The sequence below is a fragment of the Neospora caninum genome, chromosome VIIb, assembly GCF_000208865.1.
Source record: "Neospora caninum Liverpool complete genome, chromosome VIIb".
In the NCBI taxonomy this organism is placed as follows: domain Eukaryota; phylum Apicomplexa; class Conoidasida; order Eucoccidiorida; family Sarcocystidae; genus Neospora; species Neospora caninum.
The window spans coordinates 3919484-3930154 of NC_018394.1; the positions used below are offsets into that span (position 1 = coordinate 3919484).

A 10671-nucleotide genomic window follows, 5' to 3' on the forward strand; every position below is an offset into this window, starting at 1 on the left:
AGACAGGGTTTTTCGTTTCACTCCAAGAAGAGGCTCTCCTTGGTCTTGGGTTCCCGGTCTTTTTTTGTTGCATGGACTGCCGGGGAGTTTTTTTTCCCGCAGGGAAAAATTCCGCTCCCCGCATCCCGCGATTGGGGGTTTCCCGAGGAGAGACGGGTTGTTGTTTTTGGGCGGGCGGGTCTCCCCGTGCTTTTTTCCCGGGCAAGGGGTTGCCAATCCCCCCTGTAGCTTTTGAAATCAGGGCTCCTTTTTTTTCCTAGAGAGCCCCCGGGGCCGGGCTGGGGCCCTGCCCTCCTGATTGCCCCCGCAAAGCCGGGGGGGTTTTCCCCTTGCGCCTGGCTTTTGGTGCCTGGGACTTTCAAAAAAATTGCCTTGGGTCCTTGCCGCACTCAACCCCATTTCGTTCCCTTGTTTCGGGGGTTCCCCCCCACCCCCCCCCCCCCCACCCTCAACAAAAGCGTCGCTCTGATGTTTGTTGCGTGTGTCTGTGCGTCTTCTGTCTGAATGTTGCCGAACAGAGGGCGTGTATCTGGATTTCAGTCGCCAGAAAATGACTGCGGAAACTCTCCAGCTGCTTGTGGCCCTTGCCAATGAGCGACAGGTGAGTCTGGTGTTCGTGCTTCAGTAAAAAGTCACGCTTCTTTCCGTGGACAGCAAATGCGCAGTGTAGAAAGCTCTGCGTCCTGCCCACACAAAAGGACGGCCAGGTTCACGGGGAGGCTTACGTACCCCACCGGTTTCCTTTTGAACGCGCAGGCAGTGGAGGAAAAGGGGATGTCAGCGTACACCTGGTCATTGGTCTCGGAGGCAGCATCCGGAAGAACTGAAATGTGTAGAACCGATGTGAGCGTGAGGCGCGGCTAGCCAGACTCTTTCGGGATGGAAGGAAGTCGCTCCACTCTCGTTGGATAGACGGGGATGCTCGTGTGTCTTCTCAAGTTTCCTCTGCGGTTACCTCCAGACTGGTCCTTCTTCTGGGAGATCTGACCGCAGCTGCCAAGTCCCCAATCGAACCGTAGCAGCGCGTTCAGTAGTATCCGCGAATACCAACCCGCATAGAGACGGAGCTGTACCTGTTTTCCCGTGCATGGCTGCCCCACGTGTCTTCCTGGCACTCTGCCTTTTCAGGTGCCGGCTATGGTGAAGCGCATGTTCTCGGGCGAGAAGATCAACGAGACGGAGAACCGCGCAGTGCTTCACGTGGCTCTTCGCATGCCGGAAGGCAGCCAGCCGATCATCGTCGATGGGAAAAACGTTTTGGACGAAGTGCACGCCGTGTTGAGGCGCATTCACGTCTTTTCCGAGAAAGTCCGCAGCGGTAGGTCTCCCGAGAGCGAGTGAAGGCGAATCTCTGGAGGTGAAAGAAACGCGAAAGCGGAAGAGGAGAGAGCAGGCGGGCAAAGATCGGGAGAGACATAAGAGGGGAGGGGACTGGAGGAGCTTCATTGTTAAAAGGAACAAGTTGGGTTCCAGCATACCGGACACGTAGCGTAGGCGGAAGAAGATAAAGACGCACGGAAACTGCAGAAGAGGTCCACAGAGTGCCCGTTAGTGGACAGAGAGGGTGAGGAAACCAAGGCACAGGCAGAAGAGGGGAGGAAAACACGTGGGGGTGTTTAGGGTGACAGAGCTGCGTAGGGGGACCGAAGCCCGCCCGTGTGGAGACGGTCTTCTCTCTTTGCTAGACTTGTGTCTTTCCGTCTCTCTCCCGGAATCAGCAAGGCGCTCGATCGGCCAGTCAGTGGCCAGGAACGCGCTGTCTTTTGTCGCGCGCCGCTGTTTTGTGCCCTAAAACGCGTTTTTTGCAGCCTCCATTCAGGATTCTCTCCCTGTATTTGTCTCTCCGTGAATTTGCGTGTCTCTTCCTGTATTTGTGTGTCCGTCCCCAGGCGAAATCCGAGGCCACACCGGCAAGAAGCTTGTCAACGTCGTCTCCATTGGCATTGGTGGGAGTTACCTGGGAACGGAGTTTGTCCACCTCGCCCTTGCCGCGGAGGGCCACGCCGCCGAGAAGGCCCATGGCCGTCAGGTTCAGTACGTCACGACGTTTAAACTTTCCGACAACTTTTTCCCGAGACTCTCCGCGGATCGGTTTCTGTTCTGCTCTGTCTGTGTGTGTGTGTCTCTGTGTGTCTCTGTGTGCTTGTGTCTCTGTGTGCTTGTGTCTCTGTGTGCTTGTGTCTCTGTGTGCTTGTGTCTCTGTCTGTGTGGGTGCCTGTCGATATACCACGCTACTCCGCATCGGTCCCTCCCTCGAGGCGCGTCCGGTGTTTCTTCGAGGTGGCGCTTGCCTGTTTCCAGTGCCTTCTGCGGCTGTGGCGCAAGTTTCGCTGTGCCGCGTGGATCTCGTCTCTCCGTTTCCTTTGCAGCTTCTTGGCGAATGTGGACCCTGTCGACGTGTGGCTTGCCGAGAGAAATCTCGACCCTGAAGAGACGCTCGTAGTCGTCATCAGCAAGACCTTCACGACTGCGGAGACGATGATGAATGCCCGATCCGTCAGGGAGTGGTACCTGAACCACTACAAGGGCGACGAGCGAGCGCTCGGTGAGTCGCGGCCTTTGATTCGGCGCCGCGCCGTCGTGCCCCAGTGTTTGACGCGCAAAAGGCGCAGAGGGAAAAAACTGCACTCGCTCTCCATTTATTTCGGTGCTTGCTTCCAAGCCGGCCGGCCAGAAGCGCCGCTCGCAGTGTCGAGGCTGAAACTGAGAGAGCGAAAGTGCTGTCCGCGTCTCGTGGCGTAGTGGCGTGCGCTGGAGCCGTTTCTCCCATCGACGGCGCATGCAGTTTTTTGCCGCAAAGACGAGAGGCAGCCTCCCCCCCTCGGTCGGGTCTGAGGACGAGCTGCCCTCCTCTCGCAGTGCCCCGGCCTTCCTGTGCGCGTGGTGGCGGCCCACGCTCTGCTTTCTGGAGTTTTAGATGCACTTTGCTCACGTTTCTGCATATAGAAACGCGTACGCGGGCGTTGGTGCAGCGCTGTTTCGGTCTTCTTCTGTGTATGTCAGGCGCACATTTCTGTGCTGTGAGCACCAACCTCGAGGGAACGAGCAAATTCGGAATCCATTCAGACCGTGTGTTTGGTTTCTGGGACTGGGTGGTAAGTCCAACGTTTTTTCGTGCTTTCCTTCTCGCCCCGCTCTCCTCCCCGTCGAGGGGTTTTGTCTTGTCGACCTTTGTGCTTCTTTGCGTACACGAAAAGGTGGTCTGGCCAGTTTCCTAGCCCCCTTTCCTTTAGCGCTCGCGTACTTTGACGATTCCGCCGTGGAGCCCATTTCGTTACTTCTTTTTTTCCGTAGTGGCCTAATACGGGGAACCGGGCTCTCAGATTTCCCTCTCTTGTCCCCGCTTGCTTTGCATCCTACGCTCCCACCGCCGATCCGCGTCTCGGATCCTGGTGTGTGTTTCTGCGTCGACTCTCTCCGTTTCGGTGGCTGTCGCAGCCGCTCGTGTAAACGGCGCTGCAGGCTTCGAGCGTTTCCCCCTTTTGGGCGTGCCTCGATCTTCTGCGCACTCCGCTCAGCGTAGTGCTCTGCCTACAGCCTGTCGAGGAAACGAGAAAAGAGCGGTTCGCTCTTTTTGAAGAACAGACGGTCGTTTACGGGTAGTTTTTGGTCACCTGCGTGTGTGTCCGGTGTGGATTTCACTTTCAGGGCGGCAGGTACTCCGTCACCTCGGCGGTTGGTATTCTCCCGCTCGCGCTTCACTACGGCTACGATGTCGCGAAGGAGTTTTTGAAGGTACGGACACACATCGCTCCATTCTTCCATCGTCTTCCGTCCATTGTCCCGGGGGGTTGGGACGCATTTCCCCAGTCCTCTTTGCGCTCCTCCCGCAGCCGGTCAAATCAAGAAGCTTTCATCCAGACACGAAGACCCCACCCCCAGCAAGCGCAGCAGCGACGCGGGCGTGTCCACGCGGGCGGTGCCGCGCGAAACTCTATGTGGGAGAGGCGCCGGCTGTCTTCTCTCAGTCCTTTCCCAGTTCTCACGCCTCACGACAGAGCGCCCCTGTGGGGATCTCAGACACGCCCCGCTTGTTTTCGTTCGTAGACACTGGGTCTGCCGAGGGGCATGGCGACAAAGTGCGTTTGCTGAGAGGCGTGCTCTGGCGTTTCTCTGTGGGCGACTGTCCACACGGCTTCCGCCGCCTCGGGACACTTCCCCTGGTTCCCGCGTGTTCAAGTTTCACACGGCGCTGTCTTTGGGTTTCCAGGGGGCTCACGCGATGGACGTTCACTTCAAGACAGCCGAGATGCTGGACAATCTGCCGATGCTCATGGCCCTCGTCAGCGTGTGGAACAGCACTTTCTGCGGCTACTCGAACGTCGCCGTTCTGCCCTACGCACAAGCTCTTCTTCGGTTCCCTGCGCACATCCAGCAACTCACCATGGAGAGCAATGGTCGGGGCCACGAAACTGTCCTTTCCAGGACAAAACCTCGAGACATCGCGGGAACCCGCATGTGCATAAGCAATCTCACGCGTCCTTGTTCGTCGACATACATTTGCACATATATATATATATATATATATGTATGTGTATGCGTGTATGTGTGTTTGTGTGTAGATATGCATGTACACCGGAGCTATGCGCCGTAAACAGGTGTCCACATTTATCAGGCCTAACTTCCCGCAGAAATCGCCTTTGCAAACGACAGTCTCTCGTGACGCCGTCTTCTCTTATTGACCTTGTAACATTATCATATATATATATATATATATCCATAAAGTTTTGTCGCCTGTACATGCACATACGTGTTTGAAGGGTGTTGGGCGCGTAAGTGTCCACATGAAACCGTGAGCACGCGCGGCTCAGGCGACTGTTTATGCGCTCGTGCTGGGCTTTTTGTGTCTCCCTCAACCGCCGCTCTTCAGGTAAGCGCGTGACGATGGACGGAAAGACCCTCAACTTCGATGTTGGCGAAGTTTTCTTCGGCGAGCCAGGCACGAACGGCCAGCACAGGTGAGGGTCGGGCAAAGGCTGTGAAAGGTTTCTGCGCCGGCTGTGTTACCGAAAAGCGAGAGAAACCCGCGCGTCTGGATGCAGGGCGCATGCACTTGGGCGTATATGCATGCAGTTGCCTGTGCATACAAAGCCTCCGCTTAACTGAACGCATGTTCGTATCTAGATATATAACCGTGCGTGCGCATGTGTATACGCATATCGAGGGAGAGCTACCGAATCGCGGCAGCCTATTTGCATGCACTTGCGTGTATCAACGCGTTCAAGTGGTGTGCCTGCGGATGTAGATAGACTGCGAGGGAGAGAGAGAACAGACATTTAACGATCGCGATTTGTGCCCGTCGCATGGCGTTTTTTGTTCGTTTCCATCTCTTTTGTCCGTTGCAGCTTTTACCAGCTAATTCACCAAGGCCGTGTCATTCCAGCAGAGTTCGTTGGATTCTGCAAGTCTCAGAGGCCGATCAAACTGAAGGTGCGCGAAGCGGGTGTATGCAAGAGAAGACTTCGTGTCAACGTTTGCGCGAAAAGCTGCGAAACACAGACGAAAGGCCCTCTCGGGGTTTTCCGTGTACACCGCAGTAGCTGCCTTGCCTGTTTCTTGTGTTCCCCGGCCACCTGAGCTGTGAGAATTTCGCCATGAGGCCATCGACGGCCCCGGTTTTTGCAGCCCGCGTCACGTGTGTAGGTTATATCGAAATGGATGTGTGTGCATTCCGTTAGACCAAGAGGTAGATGCGGGGTGTACTTCTCCCGTTACAAGCAGGCAGCTTTTGTCAAACGAGTTCTGTTTTTCGCAGGAAGAGCCGGTGAGCAACCACGATGAACTCATGTCCAACTTCTTCGCGCAACCGGACGCGCTGGCCTTTGGTAAAACACCGGAGCAACTCCGCAAAGAAGGCATCCCGGAGAACCTCATTCCCCACAAAACCTTCCCAGGCGACCGTCCCTCGTGCATGTAAGTGGATGGGAGGAGCTGTCCTCATGCATGCAGTTGGCGTAGAAGGGTATGTGTTGCGATGCACGCAGAGACACACACGGATCCTCTGATCCCCGGCAAAAAACCAAGGGCCAAAACACTTAAAGGGCTGAAGGCGGGCGCATTGATAGAAAAAGCGCAGCACGCGCCTCTAGCCCACCAACAGGAAATGTGTACACAAGCACAAGTGCGGTGTGTGTCGTTTCTCGATGTGGGATGTCAGTGGGAGGAGGTTTGAACGTGAGGCATAGAGTGGGCATCCCGGATGTAACTGTTTTGACGATGTGGCTTGTGGATGTCTCGGTCTTTGTCAGGCTTCTCTTCCCTGAAATCTCGCCTTTCCATATTGGCCAGCTGCTGGCGCTGTACGAACACCGCGTCGCTGTCGAGGGCTGGATCTGGGGGATCAACTCCTTCGACCAGTGGGGGTAGGCGGAGAAACAGAAGATTCGTTCTCCGCGTAGTTCCTGGAGAGCTGTGTGTGAAGATGATCAGCGGTCGCCGCTTCATTCGAACCTGCAAAAACTGTGCCTACACGTGGTGACGGAGAGCGAGCTTTGGAGGCGCACGTGGTCGTGTATCTGGTTTCTCTAGAGACCCGCGATAGGCCAGTCGAAGGGAGGGCGTGTAGCCTGTGCGTAGCCGAACTGCGCGTTTTGCGAATCGGAACCGGCCAGACGTATTTTGAGAGGCTTCTTGGTTGACGTGAATGGACAGAAAGCAAGAGGTGCGGTGTTTTTGCACACGTGTCGAAAACGTGGAGTTTGTTGGCGTTCTTTGGTTGCTGGCAGTGCATTCTCTGCAGATGCGTTTGGGCGTCTCGTTCCCAAGTTTCTCCCGGTCTCTGTGAGGACGGCAGGTCCACGCGATGCTTCCAGAGTTTTTGAAGCGCGTCTGGAGCCGGCGTGTGTGTCGTTTTTGTCTTCAGGGTTGAACTCGGGAAGGTGCTTGCGAAGGGTGTTCGCGGCATCCTTCAGAAGCGCCGCGAAGGCAAGCAGTAAGTCTACGAGTCAGAAAAGAAGATTCTCGCCTGTGCTGCCTTCCCGTCTCTCTCGCGTGGCAGCTGCACAGAACGGAAGAGCTGACTGGGCGCTTTTCGTTCTTTCTCCAGCTGTGTCTCAGGTTTTGTCCAAAGCCCGCGATGTTTCCACACCCACGCGGAAAGGCGCGTGTATGTGCCGTTTTTTCTGTAGGGCCCACGAATCCGGCCAGAACGAATTGTGTAGCTCAACGAGGAAGATTCTGGATCACTACGTGCAGCAGTCCAAGAACTGAGAGAGTCTTCAGTCTAGGCCTCTAGGCTCCCCCGCGACTGGTTTTTGCACAGCGCCCCCACTGTGTCGGGGGATGTAGGGGATGGCCGTTTCGAACAAAAAGCTGATCTGTTTGGGGGTGGCGACTTGCTTTCTTCCCTGCGGGCGACTCGTCTGCGTCAATCGTCCCTTTCTAGAATGGCCAGCTTTCCCGACTTTTTCGAAAAGTTCAGGATCTTTTTCGCGCCGGAGGAACTGAGGCAACACCGCGACTCTAGCGACTGTGTGGGCTGGTCCTCCGCACGGGAGCAGCTGGCCCAACTCAGGTTACACGAGTGTGTGGGATAAGCACATGCATGTGGAATACACAACAAGGCATATTTCCTCACACACACTTTCGTATCTTCCCTCCCGTGCAGTTTCGTCTGCAGATGGTGCGACGAACGTGAGAAAGGGCGAGAGGCACAGGAAACCGCCGCTTTTTTTGCTTCTGTGGGGGACAGCAGAGTGGACGGCGCGCGTGTGCCTTTCCTTCCGTGTGGAGCGGCGACGCCACAGTGAAAAAAGCACTCGCGCCTCCTGGAAACCCACGAGGCACAGGATTTCGGTGCACTGCTGGAATTTCGGAGAACCGTTTCCGTACCTCCCTTTTTTTAAAACGGACTGTGCTTGGAACGTTTGCGAGCCTCCCACCTCGGCTGTCGGATGCGGATAACTGCACGCCCTTTCCGTTCACCGAGGCGGGAACCGTTTTGCGTATTTGCCAGGGAACCGTTTCACCGCACCGGAAACATTAGCACTGAGCGCACACCTCGGTTTATGCCGTCTCCTGTGCGGGGTTCGGAGAGGCTGCGTGAGCAAACCTGGACTTCGAACACCTACAGGATCCCTAGCGCAACAGGCATCGCGACGTCTTACGCCAAATCACACAAAAGCAATGACCCAGTTCAAAAGGGAAAAAACCAGTGTACACGCGAGCTTGAAGTCACGGGGAGTTCTGTTGAACGGCTCCGTCTTGAGAGAGTGGATTAGGGAGGGCGCACTCACAGAAAAATTCGCCTACGGCGTTTGCACTGGACTCCTTCCACAACTGAACTGGGGAACGATGACAGACGGCGGCCTTCCCCGAGGGGCTGCGCTCCTCGAGGAAAGATTGCCGACAAGCCGGTTCCGTGGAGCGGCCGATTTCGTATAACGCGCGGCAGTGGGCAAAACCTGTTCGGACGTACCACCGAACACCGTCCTGCGAATGCGCGGTTTGCATGTGTTCGGCGCTTTGCTGCCGGAACGGAAAGAACCAGAAGAATAGTACTCTCCCGCCTGTGTGTCTGCGCGAGGGAAGGCAGAGCTGCACGAAAGTCCAACTGCATGTACCGTTCTGTGGCTGAGCGCCTGCTGCCAGGCTGAATTTTAAAAAACCTGCGAGTTGCCACACAGTTGGGTATCGTCCTCGGACGGCGATGAGCGCCGCAGGCACTTCCCGTTTTGTCCTTTTTTCAACGACGCAAAAACCAAGTTTAAACAACGGGAGTCGCAGTGTGGTCCGCGTTTGCGGCGCGGAGTGGGCAAGCGACACACGAGAGTGTGTAATCGGGCGGGGAAGTTGGAGAAGCGCTTAGCTTCCGTCTTTCGGGAACAGTGAATGTGAAAAGCTTCTCCGCGTTTGTCTGCGAGGTCCTCGTGGCAAGGTGATTTCCGGGCGTCGTCTCATTGGCAGTTCTGGGAAAGCGTCCCTCTGCTGCCCTCCCCCCTCTCGACGGTTTGACGGCGCAGTCCGAGTCCTGCGGGGCGAAGGGGATTGCTCACTCAAAAAGAAAAACATACTGTCGCTCTGTCCTTTTCAAAACCGCCAGACCTCTCCCACATCGCCTAAAGGGGGAGAACCAAGTGCTCGCAAAAAGGCACGGCTGTCTCGATCTGGAGTGTGTAGGGCAGCCGCCCTGCCGGCACCTGCATGGCAAACTGCCTGACCAGCCGCGCTGGACGGCCGACGCCGTTCGCCCCACGGCGAGTCTCTCTTCCGCTCTCGAGAGCACGCCTGGGCCGTCACTTCTCTGCGTCCTCGACTGCGAGGCTGTTCCAGGACAGTTCACGGGATACATTTTCCCTTTTGCGCGTTCTTTTGGCCTCGAGGGAGCAGCGGCGCGCGGGGAAAGAAATGTGTGCACTGGGGGGGCGTACGTACACTCAGCACCCCCGGCTCCGATTCGTTGCGTTGCCGTAGAGAACACAGGCGACTGCGGCGCAGTGTGTGTGGAAGTTGGACCAATTCGTCGAAATCGAACACCCGTCTGGTCGGCGGCGTCCAGGCCGCTGGGAAGTTTTGCGTTGTGTCTTCTCTGGAGCTGCGGAATCGAGGGTCGGCAGAAATACCGGTTCACGGCCTCAGAGACGACGCCGTCGCCGACATCCACAGGGCGGAGGCGTAAACGCTCGTGTGATGGAGAACGCTATCCGAGGACACAGGGACTGGAGCGTGCCAAGGAGACCCAACTGGTGATCCGTCCGGGGTTTTGCGCCGTTGAGGAACCCCGGTCCGACAGAGACATCCTGAATTTCGCTCCAGGACGTGCGCAACGAACATGGTGTGGCAGCGTCCAGAGTGACTTGCGCGACCGTACGGAGAGTGGGGGATGTGCAGCGACGCATCCCGCGCCTTCTGAGGGGTGACCCTTTTTCTTCGGCGAGAAAAAACTGCGAGGAAGCAAGAACGGAGCCGGTCCACAATGGCGAAGACTGCTTAGGACTTGGCAAACAAACTGCGGTCAGCATCTCCAGTGCCGGCCGGTCGCCGCCTGGAGGCGACAGCTGACCCCCTCTGCAAGCGCCTTTTGAGAACGCGTCCTCAGCCACAGACAGGAAGACTGCGCTCTCCCTCTGTATACAGAACCGCAGCATTTCCGGGGAGAGTGTGTGTGGTGTTTTTTCCACGCCCAAGGCGTGAACTGCGCGGGAGCCCCCCCGCCATCCATGTGCCTTCTTGTTCGTCAGGCAGCCCGCCGCAGCTGAGAGAGGGCTTCCGAAATTCCCCGTGGGAAAGACAAATGCGACAGAAAATCTGAAGATCTGAGAACAGCCACGCGCGAAGCGGGGGCCGCCGGACACTCCGTTGCGGAGTCCTGGTGGATGCAGCGACTATCGACCGTCTGCACATCTCAGCTGAGCAGAACCAGGACAGGCGCCATCCGCCTCTCCGTCCGTCCATGACCCCCGTCGACGCACACGCCGTCGTGCGTTCGTTTTTTTTGTTTCTCTCCGCAGGCGTAAGGCAACTGCCGTCTGTGGAGAAGGAAATCTTACGACCAAGCAGAAACACGTGGTGGCAGGCCCCGCCCCTCCCGCGAGGATCTCGGCAGAGCCTCTTCAGCGGGCAAAAACACTCCGACCTGTCCTTCGCGACCGAGCTCACGCAGTAGCGCCTCGCGCTTCCCCCGGGTGTCGAGACACACCAGCGACGGTCTCGGCCCCCGCGAGAGTCTTCAGC

The 10671-nt window shown here is 56.9% G+C and overlaps 1 protein-coding gene across 1 annotated transcript; it reads left to right on the plus strand.

The window, feature by feature from the left end:
* Window positions 1-550: 550 nt before the first annotated feature.
* Window positions 551-6935, plus strand: NCLIV_028830 (Glucose-6-phosphate isomerase,related; the record flags this gene model as incomplete). The annotated part of the gene is made up of 12 exons (XM_003883077.1): window positions 551-601; window positions 1129-1318; window positions 1890-2034; window positions 2370-2545; window positions 3004-3095; window positions 3649-3735; window positions 4211-4397; window positions 4871-4958; window positions 5346-5430; window positions 5756-5913; window positions 6249-6362; window positions 6863-6935. 12 exons carry the CDS (start codon window positions 551-553, stop codon window positions 6933-6935), a joined length of 1446 nt encoding a protein of 481 aa, XP_003883126.1.
* Between the last annotated feature and the right edge of the window lie 3736 nt (window positions 6936-10671).